Below are 24,927 nucleotides of genomic sequence, written 5' to 3' on the forward strand. Positions count from 1 at the left end.
CAGCACAGGCAGTTTCTTGTCCAGTGTGGATCTTCCAGGATAGATGGCAAGTGAGAGGAGGCATGGGGCTTGTTTTAGGTAGAAGCAGTAAGGCACAAATCTGAAAGAAAAGTCATGTGTGGCTCAAAGAACAGCACATTTTCCAGTTCAGTTTGAACTGTCCTAACAAAAAGGATGTTCACCACCAGTGCTGTGTGTGAAATGTGCTGCTGTTCCAGATCAGGCAAATGCCAGTCTGAGCCAACAGCAGGGAGGGATCCACAGAGCTCCAGATCTGAAAGTCTGGATTTTAACATCTCAGCCTCTCTAAAAGGACAGACGTATTGCAGAAGGTGAAATGATCTCTCCAGTGCCCACAGCCCTTCTTTCTACAGATCTGTTGTTATTCCTTTCACTCTCTTCTTGTCCAGGTTGGAGTTTCTCTTTTGTCATGATGTTCACAGTCTGCAGAAAGGCTGTTCACTCCTGGCATCACCACTGCCATGTCACATCACTGGGGTGTGCCCTGGTATTCCCAGGATGGGAGGCTTCATGCCTGTACCTTCTAAGAGCTCAGGAAAATACCTGATCTGGCTCTGTGCAGGAGCAGCATGGAAGTGCTAAGAGCCAGCCAAAGTACATTTCCCAGCCTGGATTTAGGCTGTTCCCTAGGCACTGCTGCCAGTGGCTGTCAGACACAGGATAACTGGCCAGTAGCTCTTTGGTCTGAGCAGATGGGTCAGTCATGTGCCTTAGGTAGGAAGGATCCAGCTGAGAGGAAGTGGAAAAGCATGTTTTTTCTGGCAGCGTTGTGTGCTGAAGGAGCTTTGATGGTGTGGGCTGCCATCTTTCTTTTGCTTTGGAATTGAAATTAAAGCCTTGAGAGACCTTTCACCAAAGCACTTCTGGCATTTGCATGCCAGAGCTGAAAGACATTAATGGTAACTTATCTCCCACTTGCCCAGTTCTCCCATAGGCTTTACTGTATTGCTTTTTGTGCTGTTTCCTGAGTGTGCAACATCTTCCTTATCCCAGCTCACCAAACCACTATCCCCTCCAGTCACTCCTTAAAACTCTCATGTGCAGTCCACAATGGCTGAGACAGCCAGTTTCCAGTCCCCCTTCCTCCTTGGTTAGGGCTGTGCCTGCATTTGAAACAGAGCTGTGAAGGGATGTGAACTATGCACACACTCACACACAAGGCTACAGCTGACTTGATCCTCCATTTCCCAAAACCCACAAGCCCTGCCAGTCAGCCAGAAGGAGATTTTTGTTAGCTTTATCCTGTGCTTGAGCCAACAGAGGGCAATAGACTCAAAATTCAATATTGAGAAGAAATGCTTTTAAAAGATGCCTCTGAGCAGCCCAGCCCTTACTGTATGTGGAGTCACATATCACAGCGAAAGGCGACATTCCACGCTGGACCTAAAACCTTCTCAGGCTCCATCAATTAAACCACCACATATGGGGTGGAAGAGACTCAGCAAGGAACTCTCACTAGGGTTCAATGAAAACCAGATGTTGTGGGCACAGCTGTCATGCTTCTTATCAGGAACAAGAGAGCAGCTCCTGCTGCAGTTTCATCAGGAACCCTGCCCTTCCTTCCCTTCAGCCCCAGCAGTACTGAGAGTCCCTAACCAGAACCAAACAAAGTGCTCGTGGCCAGAGCGTGCAGGAGTCCTCCCCAAATATTGCTATTTACCTTGGCATACTGTTTGTGGATCTCCAGATCAGGGTCCTGCTGTGACTGTGGCTGTGACTGGGACATGAGGAGACAGGCTCCCTCTCCTACCTAAGAGGGGCTTCTCTCACTCCCTTTAAAAAGTAAGTTAGTGTTGGCACCAGAGCTAGAAGGATTGGAGGAAAAGAAGTGTGTATTCCCTCCATAGGGACAGAGCTCTGGCCAATTTCATTTACATGAATTATAATGTATTTGCCCATAGGGCTCACATGCTGTCTTTAGTTGCTTTAGATGGAATTCCAGATTGCTAAATTCCAATTGTGTAAATGATAACAGATTGCTGCTGTGACTGCACCCGTGAAAGTGCCTGGGAATTGTGCAGGATATGCCCTGAAGGGTGTGAGTCATCCTGACCTACAGGCAGTGAACTCTGCTTTGGAAATCTGGTTCAAAGAAAGGGTTTCTCCTGAAACATCAGCAGTCTATCCCAAGGTTGGGTCTTTGCCTAAGGACCTGTTTTGCTCTGCATTTCCTTGGGTCATTTTTCACAGAGTGATTTTGCAAGACTGATCAGTCTGCTGGTGACAACAACATTGTTCTTGTTTGCCCTTGTAAATGAAAGGCGGAAACTAAATTTACCTAAATTTGATTACAAACAAACAAATAAAAATTTGAAGAAGGGAAATAGCTCTGCAAACAAACAAAACATTTTGTTTGGCCTGAAACAGAAATTTTTTTTCCGGGTGAGAAAAGGGAAATATTTCAGTTTCTCATCAACCCAAACCACTATTTTTTCTCAATTCTACAGTCAACTCAAAACCAAATTACTTTCACAGTAATACTTTTGAAAACTGGTGAGTCTAATTGGACCCATGAGCGGAGTTTAGGTGGGTGAGGATTGTGACTAAGAAAGTCAGACAATTAATGCATCCATTGTCATATTAGTATTTTCCAGCCTGACACCCAGACATGGGCGTTCACTGTTGCTCTGAATAAGCCCCCGAAGCTGCAGCAGAACAATCCAGGCAGCAGCAGTCAGTTGTAAAGGTTCCCACCTGCCACCCAACCTGCAGCTGTTCTTCTCTGCCCTCACAACTGCACGTGTGCTCTCTGCCTGTGCCTCTTCTGTCAACATCATCCTGTGGTTCTCAGGAACTTTTAAAGTCTTGTTGTCAAAGATAAAACAAAAATTACTTGCTTTAACCACATCTATTCCTGACAGCATATGCCAGGCATGAGTGTGAGGGAGAAGAATTAATAGAGGCCTTTTTAAGGTAAGGAGACATCTTACAGCAATTCTGATGGTTTGTCCATGTGGAAATTGGATTGCATACCAGGTGTTTTGTAAGCAGAACACAGTAATTTAAAGGCAAAATTGACCCTTGGTGATCTGTGTGATATGTTGAGCTGGTGCACATGGTTTTGTTTTTCATTGCTGTGCAGCTGATGTGTTTCAGAAGTGGTGTGTACAGCTCAGCTCTGCACAGACAGGTGGTTACCTACTAATGCAAAGGCCAGTACAACTTCTCTTTAAATACCCTGATGCTCCAACAACCAGATCCACCTTGGATCTTGCACGACTCATCATAAGCCATCTGATGCCTTATTTTAAACCTGCTGCTCTCAGGCAGAGATCAGCTGAAGGTCTTTTAACGAGAAGCTGCTCTAGCTGATCCTTTATTTTAATCCATGCTAAACCCTCCCTAGAACTGCCTGATCTCACGGGGAGGAAGAGGAAGACACACAGAGGAAACTATTTTATTACCCACATAAATACAAGCACATTCTTATTTTAGACTAAGAGCTGTTGAAGCCAAGGACTGTTATGCATTATGGATGTGTAGACTGTTGTTTTAGTGTAGGGCTTCAGTTTGTCCAGAGGTCCAAATTCTCCACTGTCCCTCCTACCAAGAGGAAGGCTGGCTAGCTGGCTTCAACTTCAGGAAAAGCTAAAGAGCTGTTTTAGAAAGGTAACTAAACTTTTCAGTAGTGATCCTACAAGTAGCATGGGTGCCATCATGCCCATACTCAAGCCCCACAGTTCTTGTTAATGTAAATGTGGGGCATGTTGTAGTTCTGGCATTGTTCACAGTTTCTGTGAACTAATCCTATTTTTTTCAGAACTGTTTTTTTTGACACATTTGTGTTGGGTGGCTGAGAATGGTACCATGGAAAGACAAGTGTGGATGTGCCCAACCATCCTTATGGGTTTTATAGTGTCTCATAAGAGCAAGGCTCACCTAGCTGAGTGACATGAGATGAGACCTGTCTCTCTACCTTATCTACAGTTTTGATGCAATCTTTGAAATAGTTCTGGGGTCTGTTTGAGATAGAGAGGTTTAAATGTTGATTGGTGGTGGGGTAGTAAAAGTCAGCGACAGAGACACACATAACATGATTGTTATGCTGTTTTCCTAAGGAAAGTGGACTAGGAAGAGTATGTTATGAGAAGATCACTAGCAGGGCATTAAAATGATAGAGAATGCACTTTTTTGCCTTCATGCTTCACATCCCCCTGGCACACCTAAAAGCCGAGGCCCGTGTGGACTTCCTGACTGTCAGAGCTATGGGGATTCCTGGGGCTGTGGTCCCAGAACCCTCCATAGTCCTATCCCACCATTTGACTCCACTAGGACACGTCAGGGCTTAGGCTTCATGCTTGGAGTCACTGCTGTCTCTAAGTAGAGGGGTCACTTTGCTACACAATGGGCATTGCCAAAACTGCAGCCATGACAGATGTGAAGCACGGTGTCAAATGCTGAACAGGTGGGTCCTGACACTTCTAGGGGTGTCTTTTGTCAGCTTGCTTTCCAAAGCATTAACGTGCTGCCTTGACACATCCGTTCCTGGCACGCTGACTGGTGAGTGGCTGAAAATAGATAAGCAAAGAGAAAGGGTCAGATCTGTGAGAAAACCAAGACATGCACCAGGATTGTGTTTGGGCCCAGATACTTTAGAATTAGTTGGAGAGAGCCTGGTTTCTCTGATAGATACATAACTGGGAGGAATTTTGAGACTGAGTTATGTCAAGGGAATTTCTAAGGCTGTGTGAACATCACCCTCTGTTCAAGGAAGGGCTCAGACTCTGGTGCAGTGGCACTAGAGCTGATGTAACCACCCCCATGATCCCACTCTCTCCATCCCATCCTCAGCTGCACATTTCTGCCTTCCTCTTGCATTTCCCTGGCAGTTGTAAACTCTGCACTGAGCTTGTTCATAGTGCTAACCAGACAAAAAAAGCCTGGAACGTCTCAGCAGACACCTCAACAAGGGAATATGCAAGCAGGAAGGAGTGGAAAGGTAGAAACATATCTTCCATTACTTAAATCACCTTTGGCTGTTGTGGAACCCCCTTGGGCACACCTCTCTGACAGGATGAAGCAGGGAGAGCTGCATTATTGATAAGGCCACTGTGTATTGTTGTTGGATGGCTCCCTCCTCCACATTGCCATCCCAGGTGGCTGCTCCAGCCCCCGCAGTGCAGCACATGACAAATTCCCTTGTGTCAGCTGTGGGCTGGATTGGGGAACTGATCCCACTTGAAAGAAAAATAAGTATATTTTTCTAAATAAGATTTATTCATTGATCTGTTCACCAACACATTTGCACAATCACGTAGACTGGAGCAGCTGGGGGAGCACGTGCCAGTGCAGTTAGGTGAGAATGAGTAGTACAGGATGGTAGTTTAAGGAAACAAAAAAGGCCAGGGATGGTTTCACCCCTAAATACTTTGAATAAGTAATATCAAAGCAGAGAAACAGAGATTGATTGCTCCAAGAGGAAAATTATGTTGAAAAATAGGCTTTAATTGATGCATTGCTAAAGCATCACCTGTAGCCAAATTACTAGTGATTTTCCTTGGTAAAGGCTGGGTCATCCTTGTGCTGCTCTTAGAAGCTTGACCAGATATTTGTCAGGAGGTTGCAGTACTGCTCAGGACATATGGCAGCCCTTTTGTGTTGGAAACATCCAACTTCCCGACTCTGTGTTGCTGCATCATAGTTTGCTTACACTGCAGACAGCTGGAATAAACAGCCTGAAAAAAAGCAGCACTCCTGGGCACACTGTGTGGAGGTCAGTGCAGGCAGTACAAAGTCCCTATCCCCTTGCCAGGTACCTTTGAGTCTTGAGGCTGTACCACACCAAGAGCCTGAACTGCCAAGGGACAAACAGGGTTTTGAAGCAGTACTTGTCTCTCCTTGTCCCTTGAGGGCCTGAGCCTCCTGGGGGATGGGACATACTTGTGGTATGCAGCCCCCTTTATGTAGTGGCCTGAACCTGCTCTTTCCCAGACAAGAAATTTGTCCACGTTTGTCAACAGGAAGTTTATCTCCTTTTGTTCTTCTGTGTATTTTGTTAACTAAAGCAAAAGCTCTTATCCTTCCCTGACTTTACCATTCCTGTATAGCCAGAAAGCAATTCCTTACAGCTAGTCCCTGCTGATGAGGTAGTCTATATGATTTAACCAGATTAAATGAGCCCAGGCAAACTGTAGAAAGTAGCTTGCCCTGTCACACACAGTGACAAAGCCTGAAGCTGAATCTGTTGCTTTCTCTTTGCTTGCTGTTATCACAGTTTATTAGGACACAGTTTGTGTAGAGGCACGTCCGTGTTCTGTCTTCTGGCCTTCCTGTTGACTGAAGAGCTAATAGTGAGGGAGACACACAGAAACAAAACCACCCTGTGAGATATAAAAGAGGGAGATCCTGGATAATATCTGAGTTCCTTTGAAGTGAAGGATGAATAGATTAGGAGAAGTGTAATTGAATTAAAGCTACTCTTTCTTGGAGTAGATATACTTTTACCCTGGCTAAGCAATTTCCTGGGTGATTTTTTTCCCCACTTTCCAGCACCTGCTTGTCTCAGAGGGCGACACTCCCCAGCTTGCTGGGAGCCGGTGCCAAGAGCCAGCATTTCTCACTCCCCTCGCCCGCCTCCGCCCCCTGCGCCGCTCGGCACACACCCCGATATAGAATGACAGCACATTGCCACAATTTAAATGACACTGCCTCTGCCTCTTCAGCAGGACAGGTCCTGCAGAGAGCACCAGCCACAGCAGCTGTCCACCCTCACAAAACATCTTCATCATGGCGTATAAAGCAGCACATTTGGCCTTCAAGTCGCGCTGGCACAAGACCGACGAAGAGCTCTGTCGCCACAGTATGTCCTTTGTCTTGCACAAGGCCATCCAAAATGACTTCTTTAAGTGTTACCTTTATCTGCTGGAGAAGCTTCCCCTGGGTGAGTAGCCAGTGGGCAGGAGTGTCTGTGTGTGTGTGACCATGCTCTGGGAAGGTGTATCGTGTTTTATGGTAGAGGGCAGACACATTAATGGCAGTGAGTGTAGTAGTTTAGAGAAGCCTGGAGTCGTTTGGCACCCTCTCTCTCTCAGCTCCCTCTAATTTAGTACCCTGTTGTTTTACCTTAGTACTCCAGGAATTGTTAGAAGAGGGCAAGGGAAAGACCAGAGTGAAAGAAAGGTTTGGTGTCTGGCAGACAGTTCCTTTTTTTGTCACCGTTTGAGTAAAACACGGTTTGACCTGTTTGGAACTTGGAAGGACAAATGCAAAACTAGCAGAGCTGACAGGCCTTACTTTCTGTTGCCTGATACATGTTTTGTTGTCATTCTGGGTGTCCTTAGCCCTGTTGTTTGTATTGTTTTGGACAAGTACTTGGAAGGTAATGATTTAAATTTTTTTTCAAGAGTCTTCTTTACCCTGATCTCTGCAGCAGGCTGTCTAGCCTACAGTTTGTTCTCTGAGAGGAAAATGCTTCTAAAACATTTGTTTATAGACAAATTCCAGTAACAGCCTCTGGTACAGAATACCCAAGACATCTTTTTTTTTTTTTTTAAGATGCAGAAAATGTATGTTCACTTTTTATGAAAATTTGACCCTGAACAAGAAAGAAAATTTCCATAGGATAATATAGCTAAAAAGTAGATTTGACTTGAGTCTGTATTACATTAGCAAGTCATTCTGTTTCAAGCAGAATTATTCAGCCTACACTCAATGTCAGAACTGTAAGAATTTAAAGATGGAAAGGATGAGTCTCTGCAATCTGTTAAACTGCTCTTCACAGTGAACTCTTGAGAGCTCCTTCCTAACTGACTGATCCGTTTAGGTGAGAGGATTATCTTACCTGGTTGTGTGAATGATACAGATCCCAGTGAGAACTCTGCTCAGGAGGGTAGAACTCACGAGTCCTGTAAAGAGAAAAAGCAATTGTGTTTGTTATCTTAGTATTTTGATGGGGCTTTTTTAATGCAGCAATATCTGCAGCTATTTGAAATGAAACGTGGAAGATAAATAGTTCTAGACTTAGTGGTAGGTAGCTGTGAATGATGGACAGGAAGGAAAGATGTAAAGGAAGAGAAGTCAATTACAGGTCCATGAAGTCTCATGAAGTCTATGAAAATGTTATTCTTTCATTGTTTTGAAAATAAACACAACATATTAGAAACTGAGCAGGATTTTCTATATTGTTAACTGTTAGTGTAAGTACCAATAGATCATTTTAAGGTTAGAAAATACCATTATGACCATCTAGCTTAGTATTTCGTGTAAAAGTTCTGCATTCAGCTTGTAACTTATGTCTGGGTAACAGTATGTATCTATGAAAACAAAAATATCCTGGTTTAAGGGCTTCAAATAGCTGAGAATCCATCAGTCACCATTAAGCTGTTTCCAGGCCTAATTTCTTCACTCTTGTAAAACTATATTTTATTTCTTGTCTGAATTTTATTTGAGTTTCCATTCCCAGCCAAGAAGCTGTGTGAAATGTTCCTATCAGACTAGAGATCCCCTCTGCCAGGCTTTGCATGACCTGACTCATTGAAACTTCACTAAAGAGCTTACCAGCCTGTTGCCAGCTTATCCAAATTGCTTTGACTCCATGGAAAATGGACTGTGAGCCCAGGCTTCCTGTGAACGTGCCATATGTGTCACTCCATGGTTATTGTCCCGAGGGAAAAGTGGGCATGAGGACAGGTACTGTCAGGTAGCTCATGCACTGGGAATACACATCCAGGGAACTTCACAACATGTCAGGACTGCCATGCAGAAGCACCTACATAGGCTGGAGGAAGGAGACAGTGGGAAACTGGTACCATTCAAATTCACTCAAATTCAAAGCCAAATGCCAGGTCATGTACCTGGAAAGAAAAATGGCAACACCACAGGCTGGGCAGGGACTGGCTGGGGAGCAGCCCCACTGGTTGGGTTTTGCTGGGCAGCAACTGAACATGAAGCAGCAGCGTGTCCTGGCAGCAGAGGCAGCCAACAGTATCCCAGGATGTTATAACAAAGGCATGGCTGGGAGATCAAGGGAAGTGATCATCCCCTTTTCTGCAGCAGTCATTGGACCACATTTGTGGAGTGTTGAACTCCTGATGCAGGAAATGACCTGGAGCGAGCTGGATGGACCTCCAGGGTGGGGGGGGAACTGGAGCTCATGCCCTGTGGAGACAGACTAAGGGAATGGGGAATGTTCAGCCAGAGGGGAGACCAAACATCACCTTGCTAGTACCTACAAGAAGATCATGAAGAAGATGAAGCTGAGCTCTGCATAGAGGCAGGAGGACAAGAGACAGTGGCTATAAATCAAAATAAAAGTAGTTGAGACTGGGTATAAGGAAAAACTCATTTTCCAAGAGGACAGTCAGGCATTGGAACAGGTTGCTTGGTGAAGTTATGCAATTGTCTGTCACTGGAGGCTTTCTAAATCTGGCTGAATAAAGTCCTGGGGAACCTCGTCTGCTGTCATGTCTGTCCCTGCTTTGAGCATAAATTGGATTAAGTCTCCTGAGGTGCCTTCCAACCTGGATTATCCTGTGATCCAGTGCTGCAATGGAAAGGACAGAATGTGGCAGGTCTGAACATCTTTGCAGAATGACATTTTCCAGTTCAGTTCAGAGTAGAGCTGAGCAGAATGGAACTGAACTTCTCAGGCTTCAAGACTAGATCCAGATATCTCTGTGTAAACAGTATCAAACGACTAAAGCAGCACATCAGTCGTTTAGCAGGAGAAGACTGTGACCTAGCAGAGTAGTTAAGCGTGTCCTTAACCCTAAGCATGAATAATAATGCTGAAATCAAGCCTCACATTGAATCTTGCAGTGCTGCCCAGGGTCAGCAAGGTACAAAGCTTCCTTCAAGCTATGCTAACTCCACGCTCCCCCCACTCCACTGCCAGGTTCAGTGGTGGAGCACTTTCAGTCATGTTTACTTAGGAGCTGAGCATATCTGGTATCACAGCCTGTTAAGAGAAACATGTCACTTTTACAGACCAGGGTAACATTTATAAATAAAAGACATGAGTAACTTTAGGCCCCGGTCCAACAATGTACTTAAATGTGTGTGAGTGCCCTTAAGCCCAGTGGACTTTAATGGAGCTACTCAGATGCTGGAAATTATGCACATGTTTACATGGGCTGTGAGACTCAGTGCCAGTGGGGTGAGATCTGCAGTGGAAAACTTAGATGATCCATCCCTGGAGACAAATATTCCTGTGTGTGAGGCACGTGTCTGTAAGTAAAATCTGCTCTGGGGGCGGGATGATGTTCATCCTCTATAAAACAGAATTTACATGGTTCTTAGACCACAGCTGAGAGGTAAATTCTACCCTGCACACAGATAACTATTTTTCAACTGATGCACAAAGCAGATGTTGCATTTAGAAGGGAACACTCAGCCAAACTGGAATTAGTTCAGTGTCTTGCAGAAAGCAGTTGGAGCCACTAAATAATGTTCAGAAATAAAAACTTCAAAAAAATTACTTGCAGCATTTACTTCTGCCAGGGAAATTTAGCTGAGTAAACCCTGCAACCAAGAACTGTAGGACAGTGTACTGCAGGTTGGGATTGCACCCAAAATTGTTTATTAAGTGGTCAGTTTCTTTAGAAATTTGGACCAGATGCACTGGAATACAACATTTTTAACTGATCCATAAGGAAATATTAGAGATAATGTTTTGGACTTTGCAGGGCAGAAAGCTCAGGTGGATTGTGTCTGTCTACTTCATGCATTGGCATTCAGCTGTAGATCACCACTCTGCATCCAGCCTGTGTTTGCAGTGACTGAAAATTATTAATGTCTCATGACTGGAGTGACCTTTAGGGAGCCAGTTCCTGCCCTCAACCTGATTTTGCAGTGGGTTTGCTTTAACTGTCTCCACTTGGGGGACTTGCCAGCCGATTCAGCCAAGGGACAACTGTGCCATGGAAAAGGTTTCTTCTTACTTTACTGGAAACACATTTCTAACCTTAAATCTTACAAGTTACCTGCCTTAACACAGAAAACCTCATATGTTAGACAGCTGCCCACTCTATAATGTCTGAGAGCCTCCATTGTCCTATCCTGCCCATGCCCTACTTTACAGAGTTCATTGAACTCAGGCTGTGTATCTGTAACAGGCCTCACAAGTATTTCATTTCCTGATGTACAAGATAGTCCCACATGGGTCATGGAAAGGGAGATGCCTCTGGCTAGATAGGCCCTGTGATGAGGGGGAGACATGCTGGAGCAGGGCTGCAGCACTGAGTGCCACCAAGGACTTGTGTGCCTCCGTGCACTTCTCTTTTGGGGTGGATTCCTGCAAGCTGCAAAGCTCCCTCTCCCTGTGGATCTGCTGCTGGAGCTGCATGCCAGGCACAGCTTCAAGGCAGACCAGAGGTGAGGCTGATTGGCTGTGTCTGGAAAATTGGGTTGTGCACTGGGAGACTTGGCAGTGCTGCAAATTCCTGAAAGGGAGGAGTAACACCGAGGGAGCAAGAGGTGAAAATCACCTCTAGAAATCTCACACTGCATGAGTGAGACTGTGGGTCCACAGGAGAAGACTTTGAGTACAGTGCCAGTCTTTATGTTAGCCTGTGTCCTTGCATGCCCTCGGGTGGGAGACGTGCATAAAAAGATCTTTGCACAGTTTGATGCGTGGAGAAGCCCCTGTGGATGCTGACCCAGAGCTGGTTTTGGATGCCAGCACGTAAGGCAGGGCTCTGGGGCCCCAGCTGGCCTGGGAGGAGCTGCAGTCAGCTGGTGTGTGCATGCAAGTCCCGGCAGGAATTCTGTGAGCCTGATACTGGTTCTGAGTGAGAAATCTGAGAGCACACACCACAGATCTGCTATCCTGGACAGCATGTCGTCCCCATGTGTTGCCTCGGGTCAGGCTCATGTTTTGAGTAGAAGGACTCTGAATATTTGTTGTTCATGCTGTCCTGTTGTGCAGACAGCCTGTAAAAGCCTTTCCCTTCAATTTAACAAAATGGGATAAATCACTGTCCCTTGACAGGTCTATTAAACAAGCCCTGGAATCATCACTGGACTCTTATATGGAAGATCTTGCAAAGCCACCATGCAGGGATTCAGTTCTGTTCACCAGACAGGCTGGCCTCTGAAATGGAGCAAAAGGAGACACACAGAAGACAAGATGTTGCCACTCCTGGGGAAAGATGGAGATCACTCACTGGAAGAATCACAGCCACCAATGGAGTCCTTTTCCCAGGCTCTGGGAACCACCCTGGCCAAGTTGTGCTGGGGATTGGCTGCTGCCCCCTTTGTATTAATTTCTTCAGCTAAATGGTTTCTTCTGAGTATGTGAATATAATCAGAGTGTGTAAAACTCTCAGGTTTGACCCTTGCTGGGCTCAGTGCTTCTTGTGGTATAAATTTCTCAGGCATAACATAAATGTGTAATGGATTAAAGCTTTAATAGTATCCGTTCAGCAGTTGACTTAAGCAGGTGATGACAAGAGGGGCTGTAATGCTGCTTTTGTTGGATGAAGGATATGCCGGGCATGCTGCTTATGTGTAACCCAATAGCACTATTCTGTTAGTGGTCCTTGGTGGTAATTATTCCCCATCCTACTTCCTTTGTCCCCCCCCTCATTTGCCTCCAAAATGTCATTCTCCTGCTGAGGATGGGCAGGCACACACTTATCATTCCCTGCTGAGCTTGCTTGCCCTCAATAAATACATTCCAGGCTTATATTCAGGGCCTCTGGCCTAACTCTCATCCCCTGTGTGGAGGGCATAATTCCTGCTCCCCAGCTGGCATAAGCAAGGCATGGCCTGTTCAGAGCCTTTCCAGCAGTGATTGGCAGTGCTCCTGGGGAAGTTTAAAGATGCAGTGACCAAGCACTGCTCCCTGGCCCTGCTGTGTGTGCAGTGGCAGGGAGATCTCCCTTCCTGTTGTTATTAACCCAAAAGGTGTTTGCTGCTGGATCATTTCCAGTTCCTCGAGCACACAGGGAACCTGCAGCAGAGCCGGTCTCACACTGCAAGGTGGTGCTCACAAGGAATTGTTCCCAGTGTGACTCTATCCCTCCTTATTACTTGGCATTCTCTGTCAGGCTCGCAGTTGTGTTTGTGTTGGAAGGTCTGTCATGCACACAGGAAAATGCCTGGGCACTTGTATGTGCACACAGGATAGTCAGAGGGGATGGTTTCCAAGCAAATTTTATAGCCTGCCTTAATCCAAACTTCTGAGCTGCAAAACACAACTGCTTTGGATATGCTGATGCACAACAAATATAGGAGAACCCAGGATGCAGAGGACAGACCTCAGCTTTTTAAAAGATAAGGGGAAATAGCCCTTTAGCCAGCAAAGCTCACGGGTTTTAACAAAACAAGCTTCAAACTACTGATTGCTGTATATTACCATCAAAGTAGCCAAGCAATGAAAAGAAACATCCAAGCCTCTGGCACACAGGAACCTTCCAGTATATCACCCACTCATTACCTTGCTCCTTGATCTGTGACAGATGAAAATTTAGGACTGTCTCTCCTAAATTGTCTCCCCCCCTGTATACCCATCTAGGCCTGAGACTATCATCTGCACTTTGGTTCAGCTTACTTGCAGTGCCACAGGCTGTACAGTATCACTAAAAATAAACCAGGGCAAGTGCCTCATTCATCCACTCTCCTCTTGGTGCACTCTCCGTGCAGCTGTCAATGGCTGGAAGGCATATCTGGAAATCTGCACAACAGTGAGGTTTGTGATTACAGAAATGATGACTCTGCATAGCAATAAATGCCACCCACAGCTTTTCCGGGAAAATTCAGACTCCTTGCTCTCTTTGGTGTGTGTGTTCACTTCAAACTTGAAATGATCTTGTGCTGACATGAACACATATAGGAATGATAAAAGTGCCCTCTGAGCCTGGGAGGCACTGAATTTGCCCAAGAAAGATTGTGTCCCTTCAAGGTCTCCAAGGGTTAAATCCAACACCTTTCCTTCCACCGTTGCTTCAGAAACAGGTCTGGTGGTTTGAAGACTCAACTTCAGTTCATACATCTTTGTCATTGTGCCATTAACTAAACCAGAAATATCTGTCATTAACAATAAAATAGTGATTTATCTGCTTGCAGTGAAACTTTATGCTTTGACAAGTCAAGTCATCAATGGGGAGATGCAGTTCTACGCCAGGGCCAAGCACTTCTACCGGGATGTGCCAGCCACGGAAGAGGGAATGATGGGAGACTACATCGAGCTCTCCAACACAGACGTTGAATCCTCCAGGGAATTTCTCAGGAAGTTTGTTGGGGTGAGTCATCTAATCTCATCTTCTGCAAGGAGGAGTGGTGATGTGTCAAAATGACATGCCCAGTGCCCAGTCACATCTGTTTTAAATGGCTCCAGATATGCATTTTGCCTGTTCTTGCATCATTATTTACCTGTTTCACATCCTTTTGTCTAAAGCTGCAGTGAGGATTGTGCAAGGAGTTCTTAGGGGTGTGTTTGAATGGAGGATTAATTCTCAGTGCAGGACTGGGACCTTTCATGGTAAAACCCTTGCTGGCTTCAGCAGCAGATTTGTCTGTGCAAATTCCTGCAGTCCATTTGGGAAAGTAGCTGAGACTAAATGCCAAGTTTCTGGTTTGACTATTTGTAGATATTTCTGAGAATGCTGCAACAAAACCCAGCCCTCCTCTCCCCATTTGAAATATATAGAATAGGCTACACATTAGCAAAATATTTTTTCTTGAACATTCCAGTGTCACTGAGGACCATTTCAGGCAGATTACTAAAGGTCTGTAAACATCTTCAAAGGTCTGCTTTGACCTGAGTTGCAGGGAGATGCCAAGTGGGATTTTAAGACCAGTATCACTTTGATCCTTAGGTTTCTAAAAATCTTGTTCGTTCCTAAACGTGTGTTTGGTAATCTGAAATTCTTTAGAAGTGTGGCCTGATGGTTTCCTAACTGCCCTTCCCTCTTCACGGGGGGAGAGCCCACTAAATTAGCTCAACAACAGTATTAGATGCTAAAGAATCCACAAAACTACAGGAAAACAATTTTCTTAAGTCCTCCTGCTGACCAAATGACTAGTTCTATATAATGCTACCACAGATCTTTAATTTTCTGCTCCAGTGTGCAAATTTGGGATAGCCAGATGACCTTTTTTTAGCCTTAATGATCCACTGGGGAAAAAAAACCGTTCAATAGGTTAATTAGATGTTGTGTATGGAAAAAAAAGGATACAGTTGAAATGGATTGGGATGGAAAATGAGTGTGGCTTAACACAAAATAGAAATCCTGCATAGCAGTGAAGGGCAAGTGATGGCAAAGTTTGCTGTACCTGATAGAGGGAGGCTTTTGGAGCCGTGAGCCAGCAGAGCACGAGTGAGCAGCTACGTTTTTTTATTTTAACAGTCGTTTGTGTTAATGCCAGTGCAAAAAAAGGCTTTTCAGAGCCTCAGTGCATCACCACGCTTTCTACACACACAAAATCAGATAGAAAGGAGGTTCAGTGAGGAGCTGAACGTGATGGTGACATTTCTGAATGACATTTCTGAAAATGGCATTTGCAGAAAAAACGAAATGCAATCGAGGCACATTCTTTAAATTTTATAGAAGACTTGTTTTAAGGACATTTGTGGAATTCAAGTGGTTCATAACTGTGTGCTCAGGGAAGGATTTCATGCTTCCTAGACATCACATGGAGTTGGCTCCCTGAGCAGCAGGTTTGTATCACACTCTTACACTTTCCCATCTCCAAGACCCAAAAAGGAAAGAAGTACAGTCTGTAGCAGAGTTTCACATGCCAAAGAGAAGTCATACCCAATGCATCAGGTGTGATGACAGATACAGAATACTCCAGAGCAGAACTCCTATAATTAGCCAGGGATAGAAAGGATACTCTGAATGGCCAAGATCAAACAAGAAAAAAAAAACAGAAACAGAAAGGAATCTGCTCGTTTTGCTTATTTTGCTGATTTGATTTGTTAAAGCTTGTCCTCTGTTGAGGTGCAGTCAATTGGTTATGTTACTTATGGTTTATTTTCCTTTCTCACTGCTGAAATTTGAATCCTACTCCACCAGATACAGATATTTACTGGCTGTCTGTAGCAGTGACTTTATCCTAAATCTGATTTGAGTTATGTCTTACCAAGTTTATGGCTCTATGAAAAGGTGTTTTGTCCAATAAGGTGATCAAGATAGAAAAAGCCCAATCTTCTGCTTCACTCTAATATAAACTATAATTTCTTTTTAAGAGAAGTTTAACAAAATTGGAAAATAGGAAAATTAATTTCAGATCAGCTAAAAAATTTTTTATTGTTTTACCCTCTGAAGAACTTTTCCCTTTGTTTTCAAGAGTTCAAGTCAGTTCCAAAATAAAAAATGCTCTTTAGAAACGAAAAGTTGACAAGTTTGGTTTCTTTTTTCCTTGAAAGTCGTGAAAAAGAAGTCTTTTGACATTTTCAACATTCTTTCCCATGTTCTTTTGGCTATAACTATTCTCTAGATTTGAAATACCAGTTTCACAGAGAGTTTTATTCTTCAAAAACTTTATATTCTGGCAAAACTAGTGCTCCTTGAAAAACAGTTGCCCGGTTCCACTCAAATTACCCCTCTTGAGTCAGTTTGGCTGGTGTGGAAATGCCACACAGTGACATTTCCCTTCCATGACTGATGTTGCATACCCTCAGGTATGGCATTTCTTAGCATGATTCTTAGCACCACTGTAAACTGAGCTACAGAGCTCTGTACCATTGGAGAATTTATCTTGCCTGGGCACATGGAAGGAATTACAGAAAGGACTGAGAACTTCACTTATATTTTAGCCTGTCTCCCTCCCAGGCGAGTCAAACGGAGTTGAAAGTGCCACTGTGCTCAAGTTAAGAGGTTTTATGTGTGTGTGGGCAGAACTCAAACCAAGAGCAACATGCCTTGAGCCAAGAGTGCTGTGCAGACAAGCTCCAGGCTGTCTCAGGTACAGCCCTACATGAAGGGTTATCAGCAGAGCTCCAGCCCTGGATATTTATGGCAGTGTGTTAATGCCAGGTAAAGCCTTGATGTCCACACAGACACTGTGTTTTCAAGTGCCTAATCCGGAGGTAGTGAGTAAAAAAGAAAATAAAGAAAACAAAGAAACCATTAATTCAGGAACAGTTGTGAGCTATAGGTGTGTAAAATAATACAGAAGGAGGTTATGTTAACTTTATAGCTCCCTTTCTGCCCTAAACCCTTTCTCCCTTTCTAGCCTCCAGTTCATCTGCCTCATTGGTTACTTGCTGAATTAAAAGCTTCTTGAAAGTGATTTTTCTCCTATTTGATCAGGATAATGGAAGAGATGTTGTTGAAAACATGCTTTTTTTGTTTTAATTTAGAAGGACAACTACCATGATTTTTATCCATTTCTTGAACTCTGATTTCCTTTTTATCCTACATACCTACATTTCCTTCCTGCCCTGCCAAGACCTGAAGTAGCATCAAGAACATATTCCACAGCTCTTTTATCCCTAAGGAAATTTTTGGGCATCCTATTTAGTTTTACAGAAGAATTTGTGGGTGAATATGTGTCCTAAAGGGTGGTGATTCTGTGGGGAGGCAGGTAGTCAGAGGAGCAGTCAGTCTTAAATTTTGAAGCCTGTTCTGGCTTACAGTTCTCACTTATACTATTTTTTTAAATAAAGAGTCTGATTTTCAACTCAATTAGACTTTTGGGAAAATGATTGCCTTCCAAAGAAAATGTTAATACTCTGTCAAAGCCCTGAGCACTTCCAAACTGAAAATATATTAGCTGAACATGGAATTATGTCAACATTTTCATTACAAACGGAGCCGTGGTTTTTCACAAGGCTTCTCAACTGACTGCCTGATGCTCTCGCTCCTTTTCGGCGAAGTGTGGGATCGAACTTCATCTCCCATGATTGTTCCCTTTCCTTCCTCTCGATGGCAAACAGAGGTGTGTCATCAGAGGTCCTTGCCGTGACATATCATGGGAGATGAATTCCCTGTTTTGAGTGAGCTGCTGGGATTGTAGATTCTCTGAATCACAAATGTTGAGGGAGTTACGTGGCTTTTTGTCAAATTCTGGGGGTTGTTTTGGTAAATCCTCCCGGTTTTCTCACCAGCTTTCTTAGAGACTTTTACGTGATCAGATCACTAGACCAGCATGTGCCTGCTGGCAAACAGTATGGAAAACCACCTTGTAGAGATCCAAGACACAGTTCCTTCTCCTTTCAGGAGCTCCTTGTTACAGCTTAGTCTGGTCCTCAGGAAAAGCCATGTGCTCCTAAGTGCAGCCTGTGGATGAGCAATGGCTCCCATTTTCTGGCTAACTACAAACAGGTAGTCTCCAGAGTCCTGTAGGGTTGAAGGCTTGTGGACTCTTGCACACATCAGGAGATTAATCTTCCTGGTATACAAATTGGGACCAGCAGCCCTGGGGACTGGTGAGAGCCCTTGAGACGCGTGTGCTCTTTCTACAGTTACTCCGTGTAATCGGATGCTCAGCTGGGCTATTCATAGTCATGTCATTGACAGTGCTGTCCTTTGACCTTAATAATCTACTGAATTACCCGCTGAAGCAAGGCCAGAAAAGTGTGAGTTACATGATTTATGCTTGATCGTTACAGAGGGGGTCTCCCAATAAGTGGGAAGAGCAAGACTTTTCCTGGGCTTATTTCCTTTCAGAGCAGTGAAGTTGCAGCAGGGACTTTGGCCCATAGCTTTCACTTCAGCTCGGTTCCAGGGGACAGGGAAAAGGTGTTTACATTTGCTTTTAATGTGTTTGTTCAACAGATAACTTTGGCCAGGGGAGCTCCAATCCCACACTCAGTGCCTGTGCAGACTTAGAATTTCTGTTTTACAGGACAACAGCAGGCTCTTAAGAGCCTTTTTATAGCTAGAATGGAAGCTTTAGGGGTGAAATACAGCTTTCATTATAAAGCTCCTTTTACAGCACTTATTATTTTCTCATCGCCTTAGCCTTTGTACCATGTTTTTTCATGTCTGATCTCTGTCCAAAGATGACATTTATGAAGAAAAAAGGAACAGTTAAGCAAAATCTGTTCAATCATCTTTCTTGTTGCTATGCCTAAAAGAAATTCTGTATATGCTCCAGCCAAAACTTTGTGAGCTGTCACACATTACCTACCACTCCAAGATCTTTGTTCAAACACAGCTTGTTTTAAGAACTGCATCCCTGATCCCAGGGATTTTGTGTATCTGCAGAAATGTCTGTGGGAACCTTGGGAGTTCTGTGCTGCAGAAGTTACTGCTTGCATGCACTATTTGGGATGTGCTTCCTTTTCTGTTAAGCCTTTACAAGGCACAGAATGAGGTTTATCTAGCCATGCAGTTGGCTGTCAGGTGTGAATATCTGAAGTTGCAAGGACTTTACAAGGAGCAGTGGATCCTCTGAGAATGCTAGGAGCTTCTGAAAGACTTTTTCTCTTCTTGTACCAAGCAAAAACTTAAAATCCAGTAAGGAAGTCCCCTCAGCAGCAGCCTGGGAATGTGGCAGCCCAGCTGGGCTCACACAGCAGTACCCAGGGCTGGATTGATTCTTACCAATCTTGCAACAGGCCTGCAGAAAAAAGGAGACAAGATCTGGTGGGCTGAAGGCCATAGTGGATAACACAGTTGCTGTGATCTTTCAGGTGTGGTGTTTTTCAGATTTCAGATTCTTTCCTTGTGTCCCACAGGGGGTGGGGAAGGCCGGCACCAACCGCGCCCTGGACTGCGGCTCTGGGATCGGTCGTATCAGCAAACACGTCCTGCTGCCGGTTTTCAAGAGCGTGGAACTGGTGGATATGATGGAGAATTTCCTGGCCGAGGTCCCGAACTACCTGCAGGGCAAGGAGGACAGAGTAGAGATGTATTATTGCAAAAGCCTCCAGGAATTCACTCCAGCCCCACAGAGATACGACGTCATCTGGATTCAGTGGGTTTCAGGTTAGTTCAGCATCATTCATCCAGCCCCACGTCTCAGAGAGTATACAGCCTGTGCTCAGGTTTATGCTCAAGAATGGTGCAGCTGTAAAGGGAGGTTCTCAGACTTTTGGACTGCTTCCTAAAATATCACAAGAGGCTTCTGAGAGTTCCCCCAAGCCACGTGCACACTGGGTACAAATTAAGTGGGTTTTTTCAGGTCAGGTACTGGAGGAAGGTTCTTGGAAAGCAGCCTGGATGCTGAGGTGGAGCTGAGGAGGAGGCCTTATATATGGGTTTTCTTGAGCAGGAATCTTGCTTCTTACTTGCCCTTGCTGCAGACAGATACACCAATGCCTGTAAATCAGATCTTGTCTTATACATGCACTGATACTTATTAAACAGATTCCCTTAGCTATGTCCCACAGCAGACTCTCCTATAAGAAATATCTGATGTTTCTGCTGCAGTGAATATCCTGCAGCATTTAGAGCAACAGACTGGCAATCAGATAATGTGGGCCATGTTTCTTACATGTGTAAGAAAGAAAATAATTTTTCCTAGCAAACTTGCTGCAGAAAGAAGGTTTTCTCCTAATCTGTGGATCAAAGTGTCCATGATGCATTTGCAGCTGGCAGAAGGCATTATTTTAAAGCACAAGAGGAGGTCTGAACAACTCCTTTTATCCAAAACACTGGAGATAGTTTCTTGCTAGACAAAAGGAAAGATAAAGGTAGAGAGATTAGCACAGGAGATGGTTTTATTCAGGAACACTTACTTGTCCTTTACACACAGTCTTAAAGTGTAATGAAACTGAGCTGCTTAGAACAAGTCTTTACAGCTGTACAAGCAAACCAGTATCATTTTCCTTTGTGTTTTTGCTTTTCTTGAATAACGAGTCATTGCAGTAAATGTAGCTCCCGCCTCATCTTTTGAGCAAATCTGAGTCAACCTGAGGATGAATGAGCTCAGACCTGTCCCATGCTCTGCTGCTCAGCTTTGTGGCTGCTGTCAAAGGCAGTGTGTGCCTTTTGTTTGGCATAGACACGTATCTGAATCTTCTTCCTCCATCAAATTCAAGGAAATAGTAATTATCTTAATCATTAATCAAATCCTGAATTTGGCTGAAATATGCCAACAAGTTCATTTGGTGGAGCAAGAGCAGGACTGTCTGCTAGAGAGCCATACCTTGAAGATCTCATTTTCTTGGGAAACTACACTAAAAGTCACATTAAGAGAACAATAAGTTCCAAATCAGTGCTCAAAAGCTTCAATGAATCTTGCCATTGCAATCTTGATTTTTCTTATGAATGCATAAGCATGTGAGCCCAAGCAGCTATTTAAATAAAAAAAAAAAAAAGGCAAGTTTACATTTCATATAGAAATTACCATTTCCCTTCAACTTGAAAAGTATTCAGCTTTAGGCTTGGGGGCTTTTTTCTTTTTCCTTTTTTTGGGAGGGGTGGTTAAAGAAACTTGTCATGCTCTGTCGAAATGTTGTTTTGAAATGACAACTTCCAGTTATTAAAGTTTAAATCTTCCATCAAGAAAACTAAATATTTGACAAGAAAATACAAATTATCTCTTTTTTCAAGTTTTTCACTCAGTTTCTGATCACCTGTCCTTGTTAATTCATGTTAGATGTTTCACACATGAGAGTTCTCATTTTGATCTTCTCTGAGCCCTACACCACTGTCCTCAACGTAACAGAAGTCCTGATCTTTGAGAAGGAAGGATAAAACCCAGCATCTCCATAACATATTGAAAAAAGTACTACTTATAAATGTATGCCTATATGCAGAAATCCCAGAAGTATGGAGTAATACAAAGAGTTCAATTAGCAGGTCTTGCATTCCTCATTACATCTTTGATACAGAACTCCACTGAGGGGTACATAATGTTACACAAAGTCATAGAGATTTTTAGCATTAAAAGACAGAATGGATTAATTATTACCTATTTGATTATCTAGATTACCTGTTAGATTATCTAGTTTGACCTACTCTATATCACAAGCTATTATATTCGTTCCTTTACCCTTGTACTGAGTCACTAGTTTGTGTTCAATTAAAATATATCTTGAGAAGTTCAACCACTTGATTTGAGGTCTCCAAGAGGTGGTAAACACCACTTCTGCTGGTAGTTTCCAATGGGTAATTGCTTACACTGTTAAGCAGTTGTCACTTATTCCCAATATGAATTTGTCTGGCTCCTGCTTCCTGCCACTGATTCTTATTATGGCTTTAACCACCAGATTAAAGAACCCTTCAGCACCCAGTATTTTCTCCACTCTCCTCACTGGCTTCTGTCCACATCTGTTGCTACTACTAACATGGTTCCTAAATCTTGATTTGAGTTTGTATCTGTTGACCTCATTGATTTGCCCAACTTTTCGTAATTAAATCCGTCGGGACTAGAACTCCTGCAATGAACAGAGTGTGGAGACTCAGGTCAAGGCACCATTCTGATGTGTACAGGGGGGGATCTGGGTGGTTACCAGTGATCTATTTTCCATCTTTTCATCTGTAGGATATCTGACAGATAAAGATCTCCTGGAGTTTCTCATCCGGTGCCAGAATGGCTTGAAGGCTAATGGTGTTATCATTCTCAAGGACAATGTAGCCAGGGAGGGCTGTACCCTGGATTGCCTGGACAGCAGCGTGATCCGAGACCTGAACATCCTGCACAGCCTCATTGAAATGAGCGGGCTCACCATCCTGCGGGAGGAGAGGCAGGAGGGATTCCCTGAGCAGTGTGTCCCTGTCTGGATGTTGGCCATGCAGAAAGGCCCTGGCCATTCCTGATTGCCTGGTGGAACTGCAGAGACTGGACTATGGGTGAACCACTGGACTGGGAAGAGGAAAAGCATCTACTGGAATACTCCTAACCATGCACTGCTGCTACTGCAGCTCTAGGGCAGCAACTCCTGAAGGGTCAGGAGAGAATTACAATGGAGTCAGCTTCTCCAGGGAATTGTCTGCTTCTAAATCCTGCCCGCTTCGTCATTCTTTCCATTTTTAAAAGTCTTTCTAACAGCTCCTTGTTGGATCTCTCTTTCATTAAGGAGTCAATACTGGATAAAACTTAACTAGTAGAAAATAATTAGGTCTGAATTTTCTGTAGTTGCTAATACATTTTGGAGTGTTCTGTATGAGGTGTTAAATAAGCCTGGTTTTTACTATAGCACTTAAATCTTCTTGGAATTTAAGAGGGTTGTGTCAGATCACTGAAGCAGGAAATTCAAGTAACTTCTTGGAAAACTGAACCCAAATTTTGACTGTTCTCACTATCTGTACTTTAAAATATTTAAAGCAAAAATCTAAGGGAAGTTTTATCTCTTTGTTGGCATCAGCTATGCAGTTAATTTATTTTTTTCATTTCTGTCAATTTGGACAATAAACCAACCTGGTTAATTTTCCATTTTCAGGAACTACTTCATCTTCCTGATGTTTCTGCCACAGAACAATAGCGGTGCATAAGGGATTTCACACTCTGGGGGAGAACTTAGCTGACAAATATATGCATGTTTGCATTGAAATTTTGTGAAAAGCTAGCCCCACAAATTACATTCTGGAAAATATTTTTTTCAAAATGTTCACAGTGGAAACCACTTGAAAGCTTCTCTTTATTATTCATACCACTGTGCCTTTCTTTCTTTCCCACATTGGGAACAAGTCTGGCACCATATGCAGAGCTAATGGGATTTCATGGGGCGTTAATAGTAAGACTATAAGAAGAACTAATACAGTGTTGTATTAATTAACAGCTGTGCTAAACTGCAGAGGGTGTTAGTGCAACCAAAAGCTTCTATGATTTATACTCAAACAGCAGCTGTATAAGCCTGAATTTGAAAACACTAACGCACACCCCATCTCCTTAAGGCTCACAGAAATTATACATGAAACCTCTTGTCCTCTTCACTCAGGCACTGAAAATGCTGTAGGAGGACAGAGATTTATTTTGCAAACTAATTCAGAATTTGAAATTCCGTTTTCGTTCTGAATAGAGGCAGGAAGGGAGAATTTTGAAATTCTTTATGAAGGAAAACCACGAAACCACAGTTTTCCAAGTTGATTAATTTTTTTTATTAAGGCAAAATAAAATATTTCTTTTGAATTGAACATTTAAAATAAATTGCACTTAAAATGTTATTAAGGCTTGTTCAAAATTTTAGCAGTTAATGGTGATGTTAGAAAGAACTGTTCTGACTGTCAGAATTTTTAGCATGTCTTACTCCCCTAAAATGCAATTCTTGCAAAGCTTTTTAGACTTTATAAAGAGTTGCATAATGACAAACCTCTGTGTTCTGATGGAGAGGAGTTCTATAAAACATCCTTCACATGACTGTAGGCACAATTGGCTGTGTCAAATACTGTCAGCTGTGTTAGATTAACTAAAAAAGAAGCCTGAAGATATTGAGATCAGGGAACCTCTCAGCTGGATTTTAGTGCACATAGCCATCCTTTGATAACAAATCTCCAGTTTTGATTTTAATTGCATAACTCATCTTCTCTAGCAATATGGTTGCACATGCTGAGAATTTCCAGTTTATGGCAGAGGGCTTTCTGCCATCAAATCTTATCCTGTAACTCTGCTGTTTATGTTCCCTTGCTAATTGTAGCATTAAGGAAAACCACCCTGTGATTTGGTGAGTATTCTGGTGTGTCTTATAGCCTAGAAACCCATAACACAGATGCTTCTGGGATGTTTTGGCTAATTCTTCCATTCTGTTTAACTGGTAATGGACACAAATTTAGTATGTAACATTGTTAGAAACCTTAGGTGAACACTTGCATCCTGGAATTGTCCCCAGAACTCAGGGCTTCACATTCCCTTTGAGCCACTTACATTGCTTTCATTCTGCAATGAAGGCTGCTAAAAACTGGTGTGGACTTTGTGTGCATATGAGTACATGCAGATAGTTGAAGGAATCTTAGAATCATAGAATATCTTGAGTTGGAAGTGACCCACAAGGATCATCAAAGTCCAGCTCCTGGACACCCCAAGAATCCCACCGTGTACCTGAGAACATTGTCCAAACACTTCTTGAGCTCTGTCAGGCTTGGTCATTTGTTTTTTCAGGAAAAGGCATCAGTCCTAAAATTAGTAACACTG

At 43.4% G+C, this 24,927-nt stretch overlaps 1 protein-coding gene across 5 annotated transcripts in view; it reads left to right on the forward strand.

The window, feature by feature from the left end:
- The window catches only part of NTMT2 (N-terminal Xaa-Pro-Lys N-methyltransferase 2), a 31,060-nt gene extending 7,830 nt beyond the window's left edge, over positions 1 to 23,230 (forward strand). For 2 of the 5 annotated variants that reach the window (XM_064664310.1, XM_064664309.1), the window contains exons 3-6: positions 6,684 to 6,901; positions 14,026 to 14,201; positions 19,589 to 19,838; positions 22,342 to 23,230. In XM_064664310.1, the coding sequence (XP_064520380.1) occupies positions 6,684 to 6,901; positions 14,026 to 14,201; positions 19,589 to 19,838; positions 22,342 to 22,616 (919 nt within the window). In that variant the 3' untranslated portion in view covers positions 22,617 to 23,230. Of the gene's footprint in view, positions 1 to 6,683; positions 6,902 to 11,947; positions 12,249 to 14,025; positions 14,202 to 19,588; positions 19,839 to 22,341 lie in introns of those variants that run through there. The other 3 variants (XM_064664312.1, XM_064664313.1, XM_064664311.1) reach the window with 2 other exon arrangements.
- Positions 23,231 to 24,927: the final 1,697 nt, after the last annotated feature.

The sequence above is a fragment of the Pseudopipra pipra genome, chromosome 9 (assembly GCF_036250125.1).
Source record: "Pseudopipra pipra isolate bDixPip1 chromosome 9, bDixPip1.hap1, whole genome shotgun sequence".
NCBI classification, from domain to species: domain Eukaryota; kingdom Metazoa; phylum Chordata; class Aves; order Passeriformes; family Pipridae; genus Pseudopipra; species Pseudopipra pipra.